Here is a 25,558-nt window from a genome sequence, read left to right on the forward strand (position 1 = left end):
GAGAACCGCGCCGGTTTTTGAGCTGTTCTGAGCCCAGCACTGTGAGCCGCTGGGCTCTGGGGCCGCTGGCAGGGCCGGCTGTGCCGCCCACCCGGGGAGAAACCTCGGGGGCGGTGCCGCTCCCCTCCCTCACGAACTACAGCTCCCGGCGGGCCTTGCTGCCGACTGCCCTGGCCGGGCCAGAGCAGGTGGCGCGCTGCCCTGCGGGAGCTGTAGGCCGGGGGAAATCGATGGGCAGCGGAGCAGTGGTGGGCAGGGAAGGGTTTTCGGTTCTCGGCCCGGCTCTCGGCCCGGCCCGCGGTCTGTGGGGGAGAACCGGGCCCCGGGCAGGGCGGGCGGCGGGGCGGGGGAACCGTGGGGAGCGGGGACGCGCGTCAGTCACCCCGCCAGGCGGCGCGCGCGCTCCCCGCGCCGGATGCTGAGGGGGAGAAGGGGGTGCGCGGGCGCGCGCTCGACGAGGCAAAGGGGGGTGGGGGGGAGGGAGAGGAGCCGGGGGAGCGCGCGCTCGTATGTAAATGAGCGGGCGTGAGGTCAGAGGCAGATGGAAAAGGGAACAGAAGGAATGGCCGCCGCGGCTCCCGCTCCTCCTGCCGCCGCCTCCCAGTGCCGGAGCCCCCGCTGCACGGCGGAGCGAAGGGGAGTCCGCCGAGAACTCGACTCCTGGCGGCACCGGCTCATGCACTGTGTGGGTAAGAGAGGGGGCGGCGGCGGCGTGTCCCGGCTGCAGTGGGGGGGACCGAGGGGCGGGGGACAGGGCGGCGAGCGGGGTCTGACACGGGAACGGGCAGCGGGGCGGGCGAGGCTCTCCGAGCCCAGATCTGTCGGGTGGGCGGAGGGGGGGGAGCGGGGATGGAGGAGCGGCTCCAGCGGCTTTCTTGGAGGGTGAGAGCGGAGACGGGGTCTGTAAGGGAGAGCGAAGGTCCTAAGCCGCCTCCGGGCAGCAGAAGGTGGGTGTTACGGCTTTGCCTGGGGCCGCTGGGTCCCTCCCGTCTCCGCCGACCGAGACCCTTTCTCAGCTCGGCTCCTTTTGTCTCGGCTCCTCGTCGTTCGCGCGGTGAGCGCCGGTGGCTGCCCCCCTCCTCTCCTCCTCCATCGCCAGTGCCTGGGGGGCGGAGGGGGGAAGGGAGCCCGCCTCTGTGTGTGTGTCTGTGTGTGCGTGCGCCTTTAAGAGGGAGCCGCTCCTGCACTGACGGTTGGGATTTGAAGTTTTCCCTCCCCCTGGAAGTTGTCATGGCGACGGCAGCTCTCCCCCCTCGCGCCCCGGGGCTGCCCCGGTGCCTCTCGTGCCGGGAGGATTCCCGGGTCACGTGACCCCCCGCGCGTGTCCGGCTGGCGGGGGCGCGCGGGCCCCGGCGGCGTTCTCGCCTGCGGGAGCCCCGGGACCGGGGCTGCTCCCGCTGCGCTCCGCCCGGGCAAATGCAGCCTCCCCTCCCGGCCCCGGCCCCTGTCCCCGTCCCTGTGAGCGCTGGCATTCGGCACGTGTGCCGCCTCGGGGCGGCGGGCTCTTCCGTTGGGTTTTTTTTTGTTTATTTGTTTTGTGGAGGTGGGGTGTGAACGCTGAGGCCAGGAACTGCTTATTTGTATTGTTTCAACAGTCGTTTCCCTTCTCGGGGAAATAGAATCCTTGATCTTCAAGTAGAAAAGTAGAGCGTTAGAGCCAGTGCCGATCCTCCCCGATGGCTGAGCGGGGAAACACATCTAGTATGGCTGGGACGGAGAGCAGCGCTTCATTCAATGTTTCTGCGGGCGCTTGAGACAAGAGCAGAGTAAGAAGAGAATACCTAACAAGCTGGCATACCTATATTTACAGGCAATTAGCACTAATCCAGGATCTGTGGTTTTTTTACATTTTTCAGTAACCTGATAACTGCTTGTTACGAGCAAGCTTCTTGATCTTGCTGTGTTGCCCCAAGAGCACTTGTAAACACCTGTTCTAACACCTGTATATATGTTAACATGCCTGTGTATGCTTGCAATGTCTTTTTATTCCTCCAAGTTATAGTACTGTTTAGAAAATAGTGTTTTCTAAACACTACTACACTATATAAAGCTTCTAATAGAAAGAATGCAGTTTAAGTAGAATATACAGGAGAGCCAGTGCATTTGCATAGATGCTGTGATAAGGTATTAAATCTGAGGATGGATATCTCTCACCAAGTGGCACTTTCTGTGGTTGCCTGTTATTTAATGGCATTTCATTTAAAAGTTTAAACTAAAATCCTAGAAGTCTGCTTGACAGTGGATGACTTGAAGGAATTTTCTGGTGGTAATTATATACTGTCAGATGTGTTTGAGAAACAGTTGCACAGAACAGCCCACACTGAGAAGGAGTGTAAAGAAATACAATAGGTTGAGTCCTCTACTGGGCAGATCTCCTGGGTGTAGGGAACTTCTTCGGTGTTGCCTTTTGGGTTGGCCTTTCACTGAGAATTGCAAAGTGCAGAACTGTCATATAATTACTTACCTTTTACACTGATTACACTGTGGTTGTTCTTCACATTCAGCTTTGTCTTATTTGGAATAAAAGTTAAGGGTATGATTTCTTTGTATATTCATGATGAGAAATTCAGTTAATAGAAAGGAGTCCTTTAATTATTAGGAACTGCTAAGGAGAAAGGACATAGGTTATGGTTTAATAGTTAGTCAAGAGCTATCTCAGTTAAGAGCTATTACCTGGCAGGCCTGTTGAGCAGCCCTTATCAGAGAGAGTGTAAACAAAGTGGCAAGAAAGTGAGTAAGTAGCCTGGATAATGGAGGTAGAGTATGCTTAACAGGTTTGGGCTGGGGCTTTTTTGTGTGGGTTTTTTTTTTTCCTTTACTCCTTTGAAATTCCGTTTCATTAAATTCTGTGAAATAATAGCTAAACAATGTGAAATAACCTCCTACAATAGCGAAACAATTTTTACTTTAGAAGTTATTTTCTCACTTGCCAAAGTATTCCTAAGGATTTGAAGAGTCTAACAAGTTAGTGTTAACTGGAAGGTCTGAACCCAATGGCAGGGTTTATGGCTGAAATTACAACATGGTGGAAGAAGGAGTTGTGAGTTTGATGGATTTGGCACTCTTCTCAAGAATCATACGTTTATAATAAAGTGAGAAAAACAGTATGGTAAGGCAGTAGACCCCCAATTCTTGAACTTTTTGGATGAACAACTTTATTTTGATGTCTTGTGTCATTTACTGTATTGATACTAAATTTGATATTGGCATTTCTGTAGTATAATTAATTGAACACTGAAATAATTTATCTGTCAAGGACTCCTCATCTACTTTCTTTATGGAAGTGGTAAACTGAGCCAGAGATAAGACCTCCAAGACAGTGGTTGAGGCTTACAGTGAACACTGTTCATATTTACTACAGTGAGACTGAAGTAATATTCAGTAGAGGGCTAGTGATGGTTAGGGACTTCTTCTTGAAGGGCTCAGTTGCTGAATTGTTCATTGATCAAAGCCTGGTTGTAGATGTAGCTCTAAAGCCCATTCATGTATGTAAAACCTTGGGGTTTGCCAGCCTGATATGTTAATTTGTGACCTGCAAAATATGATTTAAAGTCTTACATGAAAATGTTCACACACTTAAAGAATTTGAAAAGAAAAACAATGATAAAATTTCACTGACATTACTGAAAATTTGTTTATTTGGTATCTAAACATACTTGAAGGTACAAAAGACTCCACATGGTAAATGAATGGAATATATTAATGGAAATTTGAAATAGGTGTTCAGCACAAAATGTCTGTTCAGCTGGAAATCTTTGTGTGTGTTATTTGAGCACTGACATTCCTAAGATGCTTAGACTTGTGCTTATTGGGTGTTCCTAACTCTTGCATGACTCGATCAGAGTTCAAAACTACATGTTCTTAAAAAGTACCTGGAGATCTCGATTCTGTTGGTGTCCTTACAGCTGTATAGTATGTGCTAAGAAGTATTGCTTAAACTTATCAATGGTGCTCACTGGTATGTTTTGGCTTAGGTACAGTCTTTGTGGCATAACTAACACAAAATACCCTAACTGTAAATTGTGTATTAGAAAAGTGCCAGAAAGCTCAGGATTGAAGTACCTGAGTTGGCCAGTTACTGAGTTCTATGGTGGTTTAAATTACAAGGTATTTTATAGAGGTGAATATCAGAAGGATTAAAAAGTGCTTTCTGGTGCTCTTTGATTAGAACTTTGTCACGTGAATTGATTAATTCTGTTCCATTGGATTGAGAAGCTTTGGCAGTATGTATCTGTAAGTCTAGCTTTGTAATCAGCCTTAAAAAACAGGATTTGTGTGGGTTTTTTCAAGCAGTAGTTGATCCCACTGCCCAGTTTCACTTGAACTCCATAGGCAGAGTGTTGGCAAGTACTTTGAGTTCCCATTACTTTCATGATTAGGCACACAGGAGAGACCAAGTAATGGCTGGGATGCAAGAAAGGTTCAAGCACAGGTTCAAAGCTTTTTGCTTTGTTTTCACAGTAGCCTGTGGGTGAGGCTTGGAGCAGTAATATGGGGCTTTTTAATGGAAAGTGACAGGTAATTCCAACCATGGATGTTGGAATCTTGCTAGGACCTTGCAGTGTGTTGTGAAAATATAATGGTGTCTAAGTAAAGCTTTCATTTTCATTGAAAGATTAAAATATTATTGCTATTTTTTCTAAAAAAAAGCCCATTACTATTTGGGGGAAGGGCAGTTTTACTGTTCTTCTACTGCAGCTCAAGGGCACACATTTGACAGGAAATAGCCTTGGTATTGCTTTCTTATGAAAACTGAAATTTGATCAAAGTGCACATCCATTTTTGTATGCTTGTGAAATCTAGCATATAAATACTCCTTTACTCTTGTTAAATTTTTTCAACCTTTTTTTCCTTCAAAACTAGGATACGTTAATGCATCTAATTCAGTTTTGATAGATCTAGACTTTCAATTTTTTATTTTGTTCTAGTATTTGAACTTCTGCTCCAGCTTACTATTTTTGAACAAGCTGTTTCTAAAGTGTACTTTCCAAGGAGAGGAATTACCCCCAAACAGAAGATTTATAGCTGCTTTGTGTGCTGGTATCCCCACACTTGCAGCACTCCTGCATTAAATACCTCATATCATTATTCCCACAATATGCAGCAATGTTCTCACTTTCCATGTGGCTGTAAGTACTTTGCAGCAGGATACTTTTTTTTGTAATGCCGCCATGGTTTTAGGTGATTTTCTGTGGTTGCCATTGTAGTAGTGGGAGAACCAATTATTTTACTACACATCTGTTATGTTCTTGTGTATCTACTAATGATAGTTATGGTGGCTCAGTGCTCTGTCACCTGTCAGGCCACTAACAGATGGCATGCAATAGTGACTTCAGTATGATACCTGCTTTGAACTCTTTTGCTTCCTTGGCACTCCAGCACCTTTAAACAGCCAACAAGCCTGCTATGGCCATAGTGCCATCATCCAATATGATGGGCAGTAATACTGGCGTAAGGTGTTCTTGTGGATCTGTTGTGCTTTGACCTGTGATGTGAAACCCTTGGTGTGATTCCAGCATGAAGCAGATCAAGGAAGTAATCTCAGTGTTACTGCAAATGTCAGAAGAACAGGAATTAATCTAGATCTCAATCACAGCACAGGTTCACAGGCAGTTTTTGATGCAATGAGGGAAGATGGTATCATGTAAGGGAATAGCTCAAACTACTATTACAGAGTCAGGTGTGCAAGTGGGCATTAGCATTGAACACTTATTGTGAACCACAGTTTAAGAATGCAATAAAGTTCCATTTTGCATTGTCAAGTCCCATGGAACTGTTAGTAGAATGGGGTAATTGCAATTCTGGCTACATGTTCATGCCTCTTGGATGCTTGCATCAGCACTCATTGGACTCCTATCTGATCTATTTTAACTCAGTATCTGGTCAACTGGTTGTTGCAGAGTTGGGTGTTCGCAAAAAAAAAAAAAAAATCTGATGGCTCCTGCTGCTAACACAAGGATAGGGATGGGCCTTTGCAACAGAAGCAGCATGGGTAATAACAGAAAAGAGCCACTGGATTGGTTTAGCTGACAGGAATGGAACACCGTCCTAAATGTGCCATCTCAATTTCCCCTGAACAGAACAGGTTAACAAAAGAGGAAAAAATGGTCACTGTGTATATAGGTCATTGGAAATTGCTGCGGTGTATGTATTAAATTAACTGTCTTTAGACTGAAGTTAGAGAAAACACATGGGTTTTGTGTTTGACTACCTTTGTTTCAGATATGTAGTGTTAAATCAGCTTCTTTTCTGCATCCTCTCACAATCCATTTCAACTTCTCTCTCAGAAAGAAGCTTTTCTCTCAGAAAGAAGTGATTGCCCACTGCTGTCATATGTTTTTGAAGGACTATCTTATGTTTGACTATTGAGAGAAATTTCTATATGGTGAAAACAGTACAAGAAAAGTTAGATAAATGTTACCCAGAGATTTAGTTGAAAAGGCAGAGGGAGGAAGTTCTGTGTATTTAGCTGTAGAAGCAGTACTAGTTCACTGATCCCTTGAGAACCTGCAATTGTAAGGATCTGTGGAGCATAATTTTTATGAAAGATGAAACTGTTCCTGCTACATAGACTAATCCATGGATTGTGTGGCATGCATGCAGTGCTTGGTTTGAATTCTTTGCACATGGAACAGAAATGTGTTGCTGGGCACGCAAGCAGATACACATACCTTCAGCAGTGTTGATAAAACCTGTGATTGTTTTTGGTGCTCCCTATGTCTAGATACTGGTATGTGGAAGCAGTTCAATTTTTAAGTGTTCCAGGAACTACTGTAATCTTTGTCAGTGTTTCTAGACATAGCTTGAACTTACTTATTGTATGTTCTTATATGGTAGCTGTTTACTTTTTATGTACTGATAGAGAGCTGAGAAATTTAAACTCTGATTTTCTACTTTATAGGCACTGAGAATTTCCTAAGCTGGAACTTGTGTAAACCAAAACCATGAAGTGCAAATAAAGTCATTGCAACTCCCTCTCAGTTCTTCCCTTGATTTGGCATTTAGTAACTGTGCACTCTAATGCTTGAGGTTGGTAACTTTCAGGGGATTTTTTTTTTTTGTTGATGCATGACACAGTATTGTTGTTTTTCTTTCTGAACTCACTGTACCTACCTTCATGATTTATATTGACTGGTATGAGCATTCATTTATTAAACAGTTCAACAAACCAGGCTGTAAAACTAATCTAGCTTAACACTAACCTAGAAAACAGGAGGAGAAATGTGGCAGGAGGAAGAAGAGGAAAGAAAAGGTCAGATCTAGTTTAACTTGGATCAGTTTTCCAATCAGGTTTACAGTGTACCTGTTTTTTTCCCCTGAGTTAAGTAGATTTACTGGGGAGAACAAGGCTTCTGATTTTTAGCAACTGCTTATTTTATCAACATTTTGGGATGTTTGAAGTGTGTAAGTTGGCTGGAGAGTGTTCCTAACCAACAAGACTTGTTGATGAGAGAATACAGTACCACTAACAATAAGATCTTTCCACTTGTTCTCCCTTTGTAGTAGAACTTGTCTGGTGTAGCAGTGAACTGCCCTTCTGTTTTAAGTTAGCCTGGGAAGGCCTACTGTAAATTTTGTTGTTGTTGTTGCTCTGGGTTGGTTTTCTGTTAGCTGAGTCTCCTGAACTGCCTTGCTATGTGATGTGAGGGAAGTAATAATAGGTATGTGTTATGCTGATCAGTTATCAGATCAGGGTATGCTGTTGAGGAGCTGTATTCCACCTACTCTCAAATAGCTTGGGCTTGTACTGCCTATAGCTAAATTGGGAAAAATTAGTACTTCTTTCCCTTTTCCACCCTTGCCTTTATTTTTCAGCTACATTATATGGATGTTTTGAGTAGATGGTTACAATGGATCCCTTTTTCTTGACTATGACTCAAGTATCAAGGCTTCAAAGTAAGTTGTTGTTCTAACCTTTAGAGTTCAGTGTCTTTATGCAGAGGTCAGGCAGAGCTTTATAGAATTTACTAACTTAAAATTATTTGTCCCAGTTAGAACTACTGTCTTTTATGTTATTCTTGAACTTTGCTCTTTTCAATGTGCTTGGTGGGAACTTTGATAAGATAAGTTGGAACATTAATAGAGGTTGCAACAGAACTGAATTGCTGTGGTTCACATGTAAAGTATCAAACTTGTGAAAAGTAAGATGGCATTCTAAATTTGGCTACCATACATTAGGGGAAAAAAACACAGAGCACAAAACCAAACAAAATTGAAATCAAACACAACCTTGTTTGGGGGTATAAAGTTATGTGACATATCTGTTCTTTTTCCACTGCTAATCTACCAGTTTATCCTTTCATTTACTAAAGGCATAAAGAAGCCAGGAAGAAGTGAGGGAAGAGTAGGGAAGATGGTGGTAGTGGCTCATCTGTTTGAGCGTGTAAGGGCACAGATGATGTATTGCAAAGAGCAGAGAACTCTGAATCTGCAAAAATGCATTGAACTGTGGAGGCTGAATTCCTTTTTATGGGGCGTGGTCAGCAGCATGTCACTGCAGATCAAAGAGCCACCTGTCAGGAGGTTTTTTTGTTTCCACTTCTGGCACAGTCCAGGTTCCTGTATAGTATCTTGAGAAGCTGGATTAACCCCTTCTTAGATAAACATCCTATTCGTGGCAAAATTCTTCTAGCATCTCAGTTACTGCTCTTGTGTTTGGTTCTCAACATCCATCTAGGCTTGTATCTCCATAGCGGCACACTGCAGGAGTGTGAGTTGGGTAAATGTCACTAGATGTAATTTTTTTTCCTGTTTTAAATTTTGTTAAAGTTTGTTGGTAAATGAAAGCTCACTGAATTTGTGACCTTTTTAACTATGTTCCTTGCTTTCAGTTTCTCTTCAACTTGGTAGAATCCTGATATACAATTATGAGACATCCTAGCTTTTGTGGCACCATTGATTACTCATGTTAAAAGTGCTGTTCAGTGGGAAAAATTACTGGTTTTCAGTGTGTTTTATTGTAAAATGTTGCTAGTTTATTTATAAAATGCTAAATTTTTGGATTTTAAGTATTTATCTTCCTCCTTCCACAGTTCCCAGCTTCTTCAAATCATCTTAATTAAAGGCTAGTAGGTTAGTCTTGCATGTGAATAATAGTTCTCACTGTCATAGTTCCACTTTTATGGAATTTTATGGAATATTTAGCTTTATAAACTAGCTTTAGTGCATTTCTAGTCTGATCCACTACACTAATAAGTCAGAGGGCAGTGTAATTGATCTAGGGTTGAATATGCTCCTCTTTTTCATAACTATTGTCAACAAGCTTTGTGTATCTTATTTAAAAGTTTTATTTTCAATTTGAAAAGCACTACACCATTTAGTAATGCCAGGTTAAAATGCTACTGCTGTAAAACTGCTGGACTTCTTTTGATTAACAAGGAATTAGTATTGCTGCCATGTATAATGTAGATTATAGAAGATTGCTTTAAAGGAGCCCTGCTTGTGATTACAGCTGGCAGTTTGGCTCACAGAACAGAGTGTGCCACAGCAAGGCCCAGCTAAATGCAAAGATCTGACTTCACTTATGTGTAGCTATTAAGCCCCCTAATCTGAAAATGGGGGAGGATTATCAAATGGCTACTGTTTTGTGACCTTAGTTCAGATGTAGGTCATTCTGGTGTTAGCCACTGATGAGGGGGAAGAAAAAGAGAATCTGAGTTTTACTGCTACCTTAGACTGTTCTGTGTATGGGCTTGAGTGCTAGCTGTGACAAACTGTTTCAAAAGTTTACTGTGCTATCAGCCAAATAAATGATTGTGGAGTTACCTGTGATTCTGGTACGTGCTCCTTCAATTCTCTTATTCTTCCTGGACCATCCCTGTCCTCCTTTGCATCCTTCAACTTTCAATGAGTAGTATTTGACTAAAAACAAATTTGAAAGTGATACAGTACAATGGCTGTTGGGGAAATAAGGTTTATAAACTCACTTCTGCCATTTTGAAAGGTGTCTGTTTAAAGGTCCCTACCATTTGAAAGGTCCCTACCCACAGCAGGGGGCTGGAACTAGAGGAGCTTTAAGGTCCCTTCCAAGCCTGTTCTATGATCCCTATTGGGAATTTTGCCACCTGTTGTGTGTTCTACTCTGTTGTGGCTTTTGAGGTCAGAGATCTTCCTGTGATATTTAGAGAGTTTCAAAGCTGTCCTGATCGAAGTCCTGCCACACCTCTTTCTTTTGGTGCTTAAGTCTTGTTCAGTTATAGTTGTCCTGTGATCTGTCAGGAAGTGAGATCCTTTGGTCAAAGTGATTTCAACTGTGCAGCTCTTACTGGGTTCTTTGCTTCATTGCAGGTATGTTCCTGCACGTCATTTAATTAGATGTGAAACAAAATGTCATTTGTTTATCTTTGAGGCTTGCATCATACTCTTTGCTGATGCAATGAGTCAGAACTTCCAATGTACTTGAATGCTTCTTTTAATTGTTGATTAAATGTATTTAACAAGGTAAAATTTACTCTAAAGGAAATTGTCTTCTTGAGGCTAGACCATCTCCTTCAGCATTACTTGTTCTTGTCTTCCCCATTTTTTGTCAATTCTGTGCCTATTTTGCATGCACAATACCCTACAGGCTTGATGAAGTTTTGTCTTGAGATGCCAATTGATGTTTAAATTGGTTAAACTATGACAACACATCTCTCCTAATTCTAACTGATGTATATGCCGTAGGCACTTAATACCAGTCTCCTATAGTGGTGTCCCAAAACATGCACTCCTGTTCCATGTCACCAAGCCCTCACAGTTCTCTAAGGACCTCAGAAATGTGAGGTGGCTCTTGATGTTTGGCCTTTCTCGTTTTTCTTACTGCAGTTTGCATTAATCCCTTACTGGTTTTTAAATAGCAACAACAAACCTTCCCTTAAATTCATATTGGCCTTCCTTTTGAAATGCCAGATATTATACCTTCTCAGAAAGAATTTCTTCAACAAGACCATCAGACTGGTTAGGGTATACTGGAAAGTACGTTTATTTTCCATCTGCGTCCCTTTTGAAGTCTACTGACTCCTGAACAAATGGGTTCTACCCTAGTGAAATAGGATTTAATAAGAAAATTATCCATTTGGAACTTGTGGTGTCGGTTCCTATCTTGGAACATTTGTGGAACAATTGTCCAGAGGGCTCTGAGCTTAGTGCTGATGTGAAAAACTGCACTGAAGTACTGACCCTAGATCAGCTTTGTGCACAGCCCTCAGAAGCAATGGTAGATGAGCCTTGGGTCCTTAGTACCTCACTATGTCACTTGCACAGAACAGAACTTATTCTTAAAGCTAGAGCTTCTCCACAAAACATCTGTGTTTCACTTGAGAATTCATATTAGAGATAAACTGCTTAGTAAATCTTAAAATAACAGAGTTTTTGAGCAGGTGTTTGTCTGTAAATCGGTCTTGTCTAAATTACTGTTGTCACCTCTGGCAAGCACTCCTTGTCCCACAAACCTTCAAAGACTGAACTGAAAATTTAGTGTATCATGGATTTCTTATTTAAGTGGTCAATGCTTTCTGCAGTTATACTAAACTGTGAGAGAATCACAGTGCAGTGTGACCCGAGGAGACTTGCATGATTTATTTACATTATTGAAGTCTGTGATATTACTTGTTGCATGTGTCTCTTAATTGGTGACTTTAAGAATACTTGTCCAGTGGTTCAGGAAGGGGTTTTGCTGGCCCACATCTGGCTTTATAGGGCCTTTATTCCAGGTTATCACATACAGTAGTAGTTTGACAGCTGCTACTTGATGTAACTTGAAGTAATTTCCCACTCTTTCATGTTGTCTGAGGAGATGCTGACATCTGTTCAGACTGAGGAATTGTGTAATTCACCTTGTCTGCCTCATTCAGCCACCAGCATCGGAAACCACAAAGAGCCAAAACAGCTTGTGAGTGCAGTTACTTGGTAGTAATTTGGATGGTGTATTTGAAGAGCTATTAACTCTCCTTTGCTCTGTGTGGTGCTGCACTTCTCCACCTGCCTTCAACTGACCTGGTTAAGTGGCATTCAGGGTAGTTGCAAACTGCATACTCGACAGCTTCATGCATTCAGCATCTCAAGTGGCAAACAGGCATTTTCTCCTCTTTCATTCTCAACCTTTTTGACAAGTAATACATGTTTTTTTGCTCTTTGTGTGAGAGATATGAGTGATCTTGACCTATGAGATTGATTTAAGAAATTTGGTGCCAGATAAGTAACTTTATACTATATACGTTTTCCAGAATGCTTGTACTGAGATTGATCTGTTTCCTGCAGAAGTTTCCCTCTTGCTGGAAATGCAGACTGTAATCACATCTTTCATTTAAGAAATCCTATTCATTGACCTTGCAGTTCACTTGGCTTCCCTAAGTGGTTGCAGTTGTCTTTTCAAATTGTTTCATTAAGAGGGAAAAGTGCTCTACTTACAGATCAGCTCAAAGTACTGAAGTTTCTTGTTCTGTCTTGTTTGAGACTTGTGGGAAGCAATGGGTTATTGCTATCTTGGGTCAAAGAAACTCACTAAACTGTGAGTGGAATAACGAGTTCTGCTAAAGATTCTGCCTTTTGTATTTATCTTATAATTTATGGTTCTTATGGAGAAAAAGAAGTGAACCCCACACCAACTGATTTGAATCCTTTTTTTTTTTTTCAGCTGCTTGATCTTCGTGCAGAATTTGTGCTGAGTTGGTTTTTAAAGGAATAAAATAGGGACATCCACTTTTTTCCCTTTTTTTTGCATAGTATAAAGTGAAGAAGTATCTCTTTGTTTTTAAAGCAGACTAACAAATTTAATAGTGAGAATTACTGTCTGTGGAAATAATGAATATTTGCTTTTGCTAAGGCAAAGACAGTGCTGGAATACAGAAGGAGTAGAGTGTTTCTAAGACAGGATAGCTACTGTTTAAACCCATCTGCCTTGTGTAAGAGCTCTTGTCTGTTCCCAACGTGATTCAACACTTCAGAATCTTGCCACTAGGTAAAAATGTATCTGGTTTTCCTTTGTGGTGTTCTCCCTGCTCCCCAACTCAGGCTGGACAGTTGTTTGTAATGTGAATTTTATGGAGTCTAATCAGAAATTTAATACAAAACTCCCAATTACAAAAATCTCCCAATAAATTCTCATATGTAGTGTATGGTTGAATTTCAGTGCTATATGAATTCTGTTCCACTGCAGATGAGTTCAAGTCCCACACTTTGAAACTTACCATTTTCTTCTTTATCTTGTGCCATTTAATGATTGGATGGAAGTTTATAAAAAGTCTTTACAGATGTATGCTAATTGCTTAAAGAAAAAAAAAATGACAGGCCAAAAAATAAAAACCAAAAAAACCAAACCCCAATCGCAACTGCTTAAGCTTTTGAATTGTGTCAAATAGTAAAAGCAAATCCCAGAGACTTTTTCCTGTTCTCTTCTTACACGTGACACTTTTTATGTGATGAAAATATCCAATGTGAAGCTAAAATTTGTGTTTAAAGTCTTTATTTCTGAATTTCTGCTTTTCTGATCTCCAGGAGGAAATTAAATGATTCAGCCTTCTTAATCAAAAGTTAAACAGTTGAAAACTTTTGTCTATTCATTTCAGTATATTCTGCAATACTGCAACAGATGTTGATTTGATGGATGCAGATTCCAGGTTGGTTGTCCATGACCTGTAAGCTGGGATACACTGCCTATGGGCCTTGAGCAATGTCATCTTCTATTCACTGAGCATGTTTAAGAACTGGTTTGAAATCACAGTTTAGCTGAGTTCTTTCAATCTTACAGGAGCATCTGAGGCACTTGCAGTTTTAGCCTTGAGCACCAGAACATATATTTTAGAGAAAATAAGCATAGTTAAAATTTTTTATTTGAAGTGAAGTTTTTAAATAGATATAAGTCAGTTTCTCCTTAACATGTTGCTGACTCTAAATTTTGTCTAATTTGCAAAGCCAAATTCTGCCTGGATTTAAAAATGATGGCTGTTATAGGGGCCGGGGAGGGGTGTTGCTGGTTTATTTTTTTTAAACTAGGAATTTGTAAAAATAAGCTGTAAATTAAAGGTGAAAATACATGGCTTAGATATTATAAAATGCAGACAAGTGAACTTAAGACAAATTTAAGAAATTAACTACTATTAAAAAGGTATATTCCACTCATTTCATGCTAACATGGTGATACTTCTAGGATTGCTAGAATGTTTTTTAATGATCCAGTTTCAGCATTTGTGTTAATGATATGTTTGAAAATAAAGATTTTCAAGAATTTGATACTGAGATTTATAGAGTTGATAGTTCACTCACTGTGTTGGTTTGGTAGCCTGATACACGGAGCCATTCCTTCTGGAGCTTCAGCAGGTAGGAAAAGTGTCAATTGATTTCAGTGCAGTCTAGTTGCAGGATTTCAGTCAATTCCAAACTTTCTAAATAATAGAAACCAATAAATAGTTTCTCAATAACAAATAATTTCTGAATAGGAGGAAGATGAATCTGCTGGGAGAGATGAATGACTTTTTTCCAGTTCATAATTTCAAAGCTATTTGTGGGAAATAGACAGGTTGTTTGAGTGACACTGAAATTATAATTGAAAAGAAACCTGAAAATTCCCTTGAAACTGAATCTCTTCTGAAATTCCTCTTCCTTTTAAAACTTAGTGTCAGGCAGCAGTTTCATGGAATGCTCTGAAGGCTTGTAACTTCATTAGCTTACAGTAGACACAAGGTGTAACACAGAATCCTAAGCTTCAGTTCCTCAAAAACCCATCAGGCTAGGAATGTTCTGATTTTTTGTTTGTTTGTTTCTTGTTTTTTGGGTTTTTTTTGGTTGTTGGGGTTTTTGGGGGGAGGTTTCTGATAACTGGTTTTTTCTAAAAGTTTTTCTTAGTGGAAAGCCCAAATGTTCTTTGATTCCTATAATCCAGGAAGTGTGCAAGACCTGTTTATTTGTTAGTTGACTCCTAGACTTTCTCCCAGATGCTGGTTGGATGTGTGATACTGCATAGTGATAAAACGATGTTGTGACCTATTCATTGTTAGGGACTTGCTGTGGACTTGACTTTTCTGTGGTTTAGTGAACATCTGACTAGGCCTTCAAGTAGAAGAAAAGAATTTATTTGACAATTCTAAACTTGTTAGGTAAAATAGCCAAACGTTTTAGTCCTCTTGTAAATCTTAAAATGATAATTAAGAAACATACACAGGCTTTAGGCAAATGGTTTTCTGAAAGTGACAGTTGTTTCTCTGTCTTACTCTTGGGCGTTATTCTCCTCATGTTATAAAACACTTAAATTGATGCCAAATGAGGAAGTTGTAAGCATTTTTCCAGGCTGGATGTAATCTTTTAGAGTCTCTTCCTCCCTCTGAATTTCCTTCTCTAAGGATACAAGCTATGAACTGGTCAAATTATTGCCAGCACTGTTCTGGGTAACAGTTGGTATCTATCTAGCTCTGATGTAGAGTCTTGGAAAAAGAAAGGCAGGATAAGCTTCAATCTGAGCACCAATATTCACACCAATTCCATATTTAAATGCCCCAGTGCAGCAGCTGGGATTAGATTACTGTTCAAAGAGTTTTTAGAGAGAACAGAAATGAAGTTTTACTAACTGTCACTTGGAAGCATTTTTCTCTCTCCTTATCCACAGAGCAGCATAGTCACTTCTGAAGTGTCCTCCTTATGCCTTTTAAATTATAAATAACACAAGTCTCTCAGAATATCTGGCTGCTACATTAGACATTAAATATACTTTTAACATTGGCAATGTCTGAAGGTATAGAAAAAGGCATCATGTTGGGCTCTCCTGTTTACAAGTCTGCAAGGACACATTGGCATAGATTACTTGGGAGAATGGAACTGCTTCCCTTTTTATTGGACCTCATTTTTCTTGCTATGATTTATAAATACCTGAACTCTAAGTTGATGCAAATTGCAGTCTTTCTTTAACCTACAAAAACTTCCCCCTCCCACCCCTGTTGGCTGCCACCCTTTTCTTTAAAATTGTGAACAATTGAGGGGGAGGCACGACATTTCCTCTTTTTGTTCTGCCTCTGAGGTATGGCCAGTGTCAGTCTCCTGCTTTGTATTCAGCTTAATGCTTGCAACTGGTTCATGTTACAGCAAGCTCTTTTGATGTATGCAGTATTTTTCTGAAACTATATTTCATCACTGTCTTCATCCCCACAATAAAAGCACAGCATAGAGAGTTGAAACCAAGGATTTTATCCTAAGTGAAAAAGTAAGCAATTAGAACTGATGTGATTCTGTACTCTCACTTCAAGTTTTGGTCACCCTGTCTTGCTGGCAGCAGCAGTGTCCTCAGCTGCATTAGTTCTTAGAGTCATGATTTGCAGAGAAGGAAAAGCATCATTTTAGCTATGCTTTGGAATTTGTATTGGAGTCTAAATAGAGGATTTCCTCCCTTTCATTTTGGAATCTCTGGTATGTTGGTTCCTGTTTGCTCAGGGAACTGAATCAATATGGTAAAGAAAATGAGTGTTTTAAGTTAAATGTTAGAATTTTCTATTATATGAGAACTTTTTTAGTGCTGTAAGCAAGAAATGGCTTCAAGCTAGACAGCATATGCAACAGAAGCCCCTGCCCTGCTCCATTCCTGTGCAAAATGTGTCCTAAATTAAGTCTCAAGAATTTTTCTGCAAAAAAAAAGGGCTGCTGTTTACCTGGTAATCTGGCCAACATTTTATCAAATAATGTATTTTAAGAATAGGTATTCTGTAGTGACATTACAAACAGGAAAAATATACTGTTTGTTAAAAAGAAAAAATTAAAGGCAGTTCTAATATTTGACAAAACCAATGAAGCTGAATTCTGTCTGTGGTATGATTGTTTTAATCCAAGGTAGCTGTCTTTGTAAGGCAAACCACAAAAGTTCCTCCAGATATACTCCTGTACTGGGCCAAGCTAAATAATGCAGTCATGAAAATGTACAGAATGGGGAGAAGAAGAACTGAAGTTTTTTTTTTAGATATAGTACTATTTTGAATTCCATGCTGTTTTCAAAAGGAGTCAATTTTCAGGGCATAGTTACAAGGATAGTAACTATGCCCTGAGAAACTGAATTTATTTTTCTCTTGGTAATGTCAGTTTTGTCAGTAAGTTTTAGCTCAAAACTTTGTGTTTGTGTGTTATACCTTGGCATGAAGCTACTGCTACTTAAATTAAAGTGTGTATGGGGTGAAGGGGGCAGGTAGTAGAGGAGGTTGGGTTGTTGGCTGGGGCATAAACCAGTGTGCAAGATCTGTCTTTCAATCCTTACTTGTCCATAATTTCTTTCTAATATGATTCTGAGACTCCTCATACAAATCATGTAATAGTCCTCGTAGATCAAGAAATACCAGCTCAAAATATAGGTTGTATGACTTCAGAATGGGATCAGAATTCATATGTCAGCTAGATAAGTGTTTAGAGGCAAATGCAGAAACAGAAATTGAACTCATGAGTGGTTATCAAGTCCCTTTAACAACTGGCTAAAATAACAGTAGCTGTTACCACACCAAAATATAAAAGAAGGTAGTTTAATTTTAATGCTGTGTCTGGCAGTACAGTGCTCAATCTCATTAAACATAATCTTATTCTTTGGATTTTCCTAATTACATTTTAAAGACCATTTATTAAATTCTACAGTCTTTTAAGAATTGAAATGAGCAGTTCTGAACTTACTTTCACATTAGTTTTGATTTTAAAAGCAACATTAATGGGCTAAAATCCACACTGCATAAAATGTGCAATTTTTTTTCTTCAACTTCTAATTTTTTTCTTTGCTGAGAATACTGAATTCAAAAAAATAAGGAGGATACATGAATCTTCCTCGCTGATGTTTGTTACTTAACAGGGGTGAGGCCTGATTTTATGTAAGAAGCTAAATAAGTGGTTTGGACTTCAATAAAACAACTTGAACTACCATAATTCAGATGTGATTCTTGGTGTAGTAAGCCACAAAGTGAAGGGTGATGGAAGTAAACTTTTAGGCATACAGAAGTTGTGAAGATTTCAATATATACTGCTGCTGACTTTCTTGGGTGGGTTAACAAAATTGTGTTTTACAGAGCCTCAAGGTTCTTTTTTCCTACAGGGCCTCCAGAGGCTGTAGTGCTTAAAGCTAAAAGTCTCATTTCATTGTAGTAGAAATACATATGTATGCCCTGTCCTTCAAAGCAGTGTTCAGCAGTCTTACCCTGTGCCTAGCTGATGATATACTGGAAGACAGGAAGCAGAACTTAATTTGCACGTACCCAGAATCTTCCAAATTCCTTAACACATGGAGCAACATAGACAGGACAATAGGATCTCATCTAAAGGGTAACCTTTCACATCAGACGAAAAGTAGAGCAATAACTATGAATCAGATGAGCAATCTTGATAAGCATCTCCCTCTTTCATTTAAATTTTTTCTATCGCTGTAAGGAGCATTAATCTACTGTTTCTAGTATGCATCCAGAGGTATGAATAAAACAGTCTTTATGGCTTAGAAAAATATCAAACCAGAAGTGAATTTATTTAGAAGTATTTGCACTTTTATCTTTAAGGAGATGAACTGATAAAAAGCTTATACTTTCCTAAACTGGAAGAGCTGCAGCAGATCAGAGGAGGGGAGAGCAAATATAAGAAAGAGGTTTTTTTAGGTGGCTTACTGTGAGGTCATTGGTGTCATTATTATAGTTTCTACAAGTTTTGTAAGGCACCTCTTGAGATTTAGTATTATTGTGTTCTAGTACTGAGTAAAAGAACAAATAAAAATGCTTTGTTAAAATTTTAACTAAAATTGGTTACATTTTAATAAAATGTCCCAAATATAGGCTTTAAAAAAAAAATAAAGCCTTGTAGCTAAAGCCCTAGAATTGGATTACTTCTTAAACAGAAACATGGAAAGGTGAAGAGAAAAACTACTAATAAAGAAACAAAAAGACAAAAGGGAAAGGAAATATATCTGCTTTTATGAAATGGACTTTCATTTGAAAAGAACATATAAATTTGGGAGTTAATATGGCCATATGCAAGGTTAGGGGAATCAAGAATTTAATGTAATGTAGAGTGCACCAAACCTATCAAAAACTTTTTAATACAACTGCGCATATATTTCTGTTCCCTTTCCCAGCTGTAGAGTAAGTACTGCTCCTATCTTCAGACCTGCCAAGTGGTTTATTTGAAAGTGGTAGTCGAATGTCAGCTTCCATTTATTACATGATATTTATTCTTTTTTTGGCTATTTTTCTAACACATAGTCTGAGTTATTCAACTTTTTTGAAAACATATTTGCAGTCTCAATTCACTTAGACAATGGGGGGAGGCAAGGAGATGGATGTTGAATTCAACTCCGAGGCTAAAGGAACTGTTTCCTCTCAGAAACATTATGGAGATAAAGCTTTTCCAAAAACCATAGCCAATGTATAGCTAAACCTCTCCGACCTCTATTTGTACTGTATGACTGTTCAATTACTATATCTGTCTAAAATTAATGTAGACCAACTTTGCATTAAAATTTCTGTAAATCTTCACCTGGTGGTTTTGTCTAGGCTTAGTGCAGCAAAGACTATCCATTGCTTCCACAGTTGCAGGGACTGCATGGCTGCTTCTGAGTTTCTGAATGGAGAAGGCTTTTATAATTCACAGCCATGCAGCTGCTGCGGAGGAGTAGGATGAAGAAAGGCTCTATCTGGTTGTGAGGGAGAGTCCCTGCATATTACTTGAGTACCTCTAAATGTGTATAAGTTGCACAGTGTTGGAAATTTGCATGGAATATATCCATTTAATTATTACTCTGTTTTATTCATGACAATTTTACAGCCTGCACTGTTCGTATGTGGCACTTTCTAATGTGTAAATAGGCTTCAAGATGTTTCAGACACTAAATAGGTTACAGTGATAAAACATTATGGAAAACTCTATGATTTAAGCTTTGTGAGCAGGTGAAAGATAGCTTCTCTTTAACATCTTAAATAAAAAGTTGTGAAGACAGTCTAAAGGCTCCTTTGGACTTAATAATCCTGGTTTAAATCTGAGTAAACTGGTAGAGACACTTAACATACTGGAATTTATTTACAAAGTATTGTTTTTTTTGAATCACTCAGTAGTGGTAATTGCCCTTCACCTTGCAATTTCTTTGACTTTATGAAATAGTAGGATATCTCAATAAAAACCTTGCCATAGACCTTGGCCCATATGAGACTTCTCTTGCTTAGACAAGACAGTACAGCGTCCCACTTCTAGTTCCACTGTGCTCCCCCTATCTTGGGGGAGGGATGTAAATCAGGTACTACTAAGCCCACAGAAAATTACTCAGCTATTCAAGTTCCTCACTTCCCTTGGGATCCTGCATTCCATCTCATGGCTGCAGTGGCCAAGACCACTGTTAACTGTTACATCACTGGTTATCTCTTACTTAATGATGAGTAGCAACTAGATAGTGCCTCCCCTGTTGAGCTTGTCCATCATCTTAGGCAGGTTTGTCCTCCAGACACCACAGAATCCCCGTGAGTTGCTTGTGCACTGGCATGTTGCATTTCCAGCATAGGTCTTGGTCATTATGCAGCCTTTTTGGGGGGGGGGGGGGGTGTCATGTTTTTTTGGGGGTATTTTTGTTTTATAAAGACTTGATCTACTTACTCTTGATTGACAGTCTATATAGTCTGTAACAGATGTTCACTATGATGTTCACCTGGTTTAATCCTGACCTGTAGATTTTAACTTAAACAAATGGAGCCTTAGTGTGGAATGGGCTACAGGACAGTTAAAAATCTAAGGGCTTGCCTTGACTTTCTCACTTCCCCTTTCTTAAAAGCCAGTATCCATCCACTGCAGTTGTGTGAACTGTCTCACCAGTAAGATTGTTACGTGCTCTGGTGTATAATTGCTGGTGCTTGCTTCCTCTGCTGAATGGGTTCATATACAGTTTCTTAAGGTGTGTCCCTGCTTATGCCACTACTTCAGGAGGACCGTAAGGTCCTTGTGTGCATTTGCCCTCTCTGCCATTCTCTTCCTTTCTAGGCTTCAGTCTCCACTTTCCTGACAAACATAGTTTGAAGACCTCATTATGAGGCAAGGCTGTTGGCAGTGATGATTTGCATGATCAAATAGATCCTATCTTTCTCCAGCACTCTGTTTCTTAGAGGATCTTAATGTCATAAGAGCTGAAGTCCTGCCTGCAGCTATGTAGTCACTTGTTGATCCCACGGGACATTTGTTTGCCCTAGGAAAGCCTTCACCATGGATCAACATCTGGGCTCTGTTCTTTATTACATTGACACCTGGTGTCATTCAGCATTGCCCCTGTGCTCCTTTAGTTTGCTCTGGTCTGCTGAAGATCACTTTTAGCAGTATCGTGGTGGCCAGGTAGATGGGTAACACAGGATATCTTCAACAGCTACATGAGCCATAAAACTTTCTCTGTAACATTCTGGATTTGGACCAGAGGCAAGAGCTGAACTTCTAAGACAGCCAGTCTAGCTGCTGGGCAGAAGCCCCGTGGGGGTCTGCAGTTACTGTCACCTTCCTTTTGGTGGCCTTTGCTGTGATCCATGGCTTATATGCCAAACCTGATAGAATTTGTTCCTGGGCTGTTTGCCTTTTCAGTACCCAAATAGCTACCGATGGAAAAAGAGAGCCCCCTTCCTGTTGCTGGAGGTCACAGCTTCAGCCTCCCTCTTCGTGTGAGTTCCTGTCCCATCCCAGCCCCGAGTGAGGAAAGCAGCATCGGTGGTGGGGGAAAGGTGGGAGGGAGAGTTAATATAGGGGAAAAAGCCCTGTTCGCAGCTTTATTCAGAAATACAGATCGTGGAAGCTTGTAACTGGGTTAGGAGACTTGCTCTATCACAAATTTCTACTTATGAAGACTGTTGGAGGAATGTGTCTTGGATTTTAAAAGGTGTCAGACAATAAAGAAAATGGATTATTTCTACATGAAGATACAATAAATTTATTAGAGAAAGAGGGAGTTTGACAGTTTGGGTATTATTGCAAGTTACTAGAGCCAAGTGTTGCTTTTCAGTTTGGAGCTAGAAAGTGTCAGATCATGAGTAACAGTTTTGAAAGACAGTTTGGAATCAAATAGGCAATCAACCACCATGAGACAGCAAATTCTGTAAATTTTTTTTGAAGCAATTTTTTTTCCATTAGTGAATCATTAAAAATATAAGCAAAGTGTATTTCTGACTAGTTTCTGTAGGCTCTTCAGGTTCTGGAGAGTTCCAAAGCTGCTACCTACTGTTTGGTTAAGCATACTGACTCAAGAAGAAAAACTAAGATTTGTTGAAGGGCTTGTGTCCAGATGGTTACATTTTAGGAAATGGTGCCAGCATTCATTCATTAGTACTAGAAACTAAGATACATCTTCATGTTTAGGTTAAACTAAAATTGTATCAATTCTGCTGAAAGGCAGCAGTACTTTGTGGAGCGTGGAAGCAACATAGATACTTTCTGGGAAACTTTTAGCCTAAGGTCTGGAAAAAAATTCTCTTGATGTTCTTAGGTTGTACAAGTAAGTGTTCTTTTAAAAGAAGGCATCCAGTGTCCAAAGGTGAGGAAGCAAATGATTGGGTGGAGTAAGTCTGTTGTGTTTCCTTGGAGAAGTTCTGTAATACTTCAGGAAGAAAAGCAGCCCTTTGGATGGGTAGGATGGAATTAAGTTTGGTGAATTAGCAAAGAAGCAGGCTGGTGTATCCTTTCCTCAGGGTAAGAAAAAAAAAAAAAAAAAACAACCAACTCCCACAGTGTGCTAATTGCCATCTCCATCTTTAATACAAGCTGTATGGAAGTCTGTTTGGAGGTTGCATTTTTCTTTGACGCACTGCTGTTTACAGAGCTGGGTTTCTGCGCTCCTGGTTTTGCATAGGCGGGAGCAGGTAGTAGGGCAGGCAGGTAAGAACAAAAGTAAAGGCAGAAACAAGTACTGCCCTCCACAGGGTGGTAGATATCCAAAGACCAAGGAGGTTTTGGGTGCTGACTGGGATGGTAAACAGGCTTCCTGTTGTTTGATTGATGAAGTTCTGAAGAACAGGGGTTGCTGTTTGCTCATTTGAAATAAGCAGAGTTGTCTCCAAGTGCTGCTTCATTCATTTCTTTACCCAGAGACAGTAACTTGGCAGAATGTAACTAGCTAAAATGACCTAAAATGGCTTACAGTGTGTAACGTTAATGGCAATACACATGGTGTGAGTTGTATTTCTGCTCTGTTGTGTTTGGAGGATTGCTATCTTAACTTCAGGCTTCATCTCTCGTGCCTTTTTTGTCTGTAACTTTTTGAAGCCAGAAGAACAGGGAATATGTGCAATGCTAATATGTTGTGAATTTATATTACATTGAATCTAAGAGTTTCTGGATGATGCTTTAAGGTAAATTTTAGTGTGTGCCTTGGCTTTGGGCTTTTTGCTTTCTAGTTCTTGTAGGCTGTTTAAAACATGTGTGTATATATATTTGTTAGAGGACAGTTGTTTTGTCATTTAATTTGTGTTGTCTCGTGGTACTGTATTTAATACAAACAAAAGTGGAAAATGAAATCCATATAGTTCAAGATATAAATATATAAATCCATTTATAGCTCAAATATCAGATTTGTAGAGGTTATAGTTGATTCACAGTATAGTCCATATATTAAAATTGCTTTGCAATGGAAATTTTAACAAAACCTGCCCTGTCAAACTGAACAGCTCCTATGTGTTAAGATAGCTTCCCTTGTCTGCTTCAAATATTGTACATATTTATTCTTCCTTATACTAGTGTACATACAATCTAAACCAAAAAGTAAATATAACTTTTGGGGAGGGAACAGGATGTTATGTTGTCTTAAAAGACATCGCATGATGAGCAAATTTTGTGATTCTGAATGTTCTTTGTTGATAGAAGTTGTTTCCTGAAGATTTTGCTATCTTTTATGTGGTGTGATGATAAAATAGTCTTGCAAAGTTCTGGTCTAGCAAAATAGCTACAGACAGGCCTTTAGTATAAAGAATGAGAACCTTCAAATGCTGCTTTGAATTATCCTCTTATTTTCAAATAAGCTTATTGTTTGGAAGGAGAAAGGGGGGCACTTGGAAACTTTCTATATTGAACAAAACTTCTGTTATATTGATGTTGTAAATTGTCACCATATTTCATCAGTTGTCATGTGCTTTTTTTTTTTTTTTTGTATGTTTGGGGTTTTAAAATTTTATTTATTTATCAATCATCTGATTTGCTCTGTGTCTCATCACCCTTATTGAAGTATTTAATTTTTACCAAATACCTAAACAGACTAGCTGGTAAATCTGTAAAATAATTGGCTTTATCTAATCCTCCATTTTAAAATGTTTTTGTATGGATGCAGAGGACTAGAGAGCACTGTCATGGTATTAGAAGCAAAAGAAGCTTGCATCTTTTCTATTTTTTGTAATATTAGCCTGCTCAGATTATGTAGTTTCAGGAGATCTTGAGAAGTTTCTGATCTCTGAAGTTTTCTTTTTTTTTTTTTTTTCTTTTCATTTTTCTCTCTTTTTGTACATGACTCTAATTCTCAGGCTAAAAGAGAAACTCCTTCACTTGCTTAGAGCTGTGAGGCTAATCCTCCCACCTTTAGGATTCTGTGGTAGTTATTTTAAGTCTAATGAGGTTGTTGGGGCATGGCTTAATAGGCTGATTGTGGGCAGATGGCAGTTGCCTTGTCTTATTTTTATCTTCTAATGCTATTGACTAGTACTATCCTGGAAGGAGTAAATATTTGTTTGATAAATGTAACAATTTTTGGAATTGCTCTTAGAATTTGAGGATACTTATTGCCAGTTCTCTGGAATTTGCTTTCTTTTAAGAAACTTTTGATTTACTGTTTTAAATGTTTCTTTTATCTCCAGGTTTTGAAAGTATTTTAGAAGGGCTTTATGGACCAAGGCTACGAAGAGACCTCAGTTTATTTGAAGGTAAATGAGCCAGCTGTTAGTGCAATGACCTTAACTTACTGGTTTTTCTTTTAGGTAAAAGTAGTTTTAAATATATATCTTGAACTTGAAAAAGGAAATCTTCCAGTGCTTTTCTTTCCAACATTCATTTATTAATTTTCTTGTCAATACTGTGCATAAGCAAAACACTAGGGAGAATGATGCCTAGGTTTTGTTTCCATACAGGAGAATTTGGATAAACTAAGCTTTTCTGCAAAGCTCTCATGAAAAAGACTTACTCTTCTAGAATAGTGCCTCTCCTCCTTTTGATTTTGAATATTAATTAGAAAGGACAGACAAGCTGCTCAGCTTCCTATTGACATTAATTGGTAAAAGGAAGGTAATGGATGCTAGTTTGGTCTTGTAGTGGTCAAGAAAGTTTATGCTTTTTATATATTCATATTTTTTTACATCTTTACTATATGTACACCAAGCTTTTAGTTTTTATAGTACTTTATATGTATATATATGTATAAAAAGTCATAGTATGTTTAAGTATGTGTGTGTATGCATATATATATATATATACACACCTTTTCCATTAACCTTATAAGACCTAGCATTAGTCCAAATGGGTTTGGTTTTGCTGGACTAGCTGTCAATAACACATAAGTCCGTAGTTAACTATGGAATGATTTGACAACGTGAGTACCATACAGCAAAAATTTGCTTTGGACTGTTGAAAGAATTATTTTTGCCAAGTTCAT

At 39.5% G+C, this 25,558-nt stretch overlaps 1 protein-coding gene across 10 annotated transcripts in view; it reads left to right on the top strand.

Moving 5' to 3' along the window:
- The first annotated feature begins 508 nt into the window (after positions 1-508).
- LCORL (ligand dependent nuclear receptor corepressor like) overlaps positions 509-25,558 on the top strand; it is an 80,822-nt gene continuing 55,772 nt past the window's right edge. For 7 of the 10 annotated variants that reach the window (XM_053975305.1, XM_053975311.1, XM_053975304.1 and 4 more), the window contains exons 1-2: positions 509-689; positions 24,768-24,833. In XM_053975305.1, the coding sequence (XP_053831280.1) occupies positions 542-689; positions 24,768-24,833 (214 nt within the window). In that variant the 5' untranslated portion in view covers positions 509-541. Of the gene's footprint in view, positions 690-909; positions 948-1,329; positions 1,459-1,709; positions 1,767-24,767; positions 24,834-25,558 lie in introns of those variants that run through there. The other 3 variants (XM_053975308.1, XM_053975307.1, XM_053975309.1) reach the window with 3 other exon arrangements.

Source organism: Vidua macroura, chromosome 4 (assembly GCF_024509145.1).
Source record: "Vidua macroura isolate BioBank_ID:100142 chromosome 4, ASM2450914v1, whole genome shotgun sequence".
NCBI classification, from domain to species: Eukaryota; Metazoa; Chordata; class Aves; order Passeriformes; family Viduidae; genus Vidua; species Vidua macroura.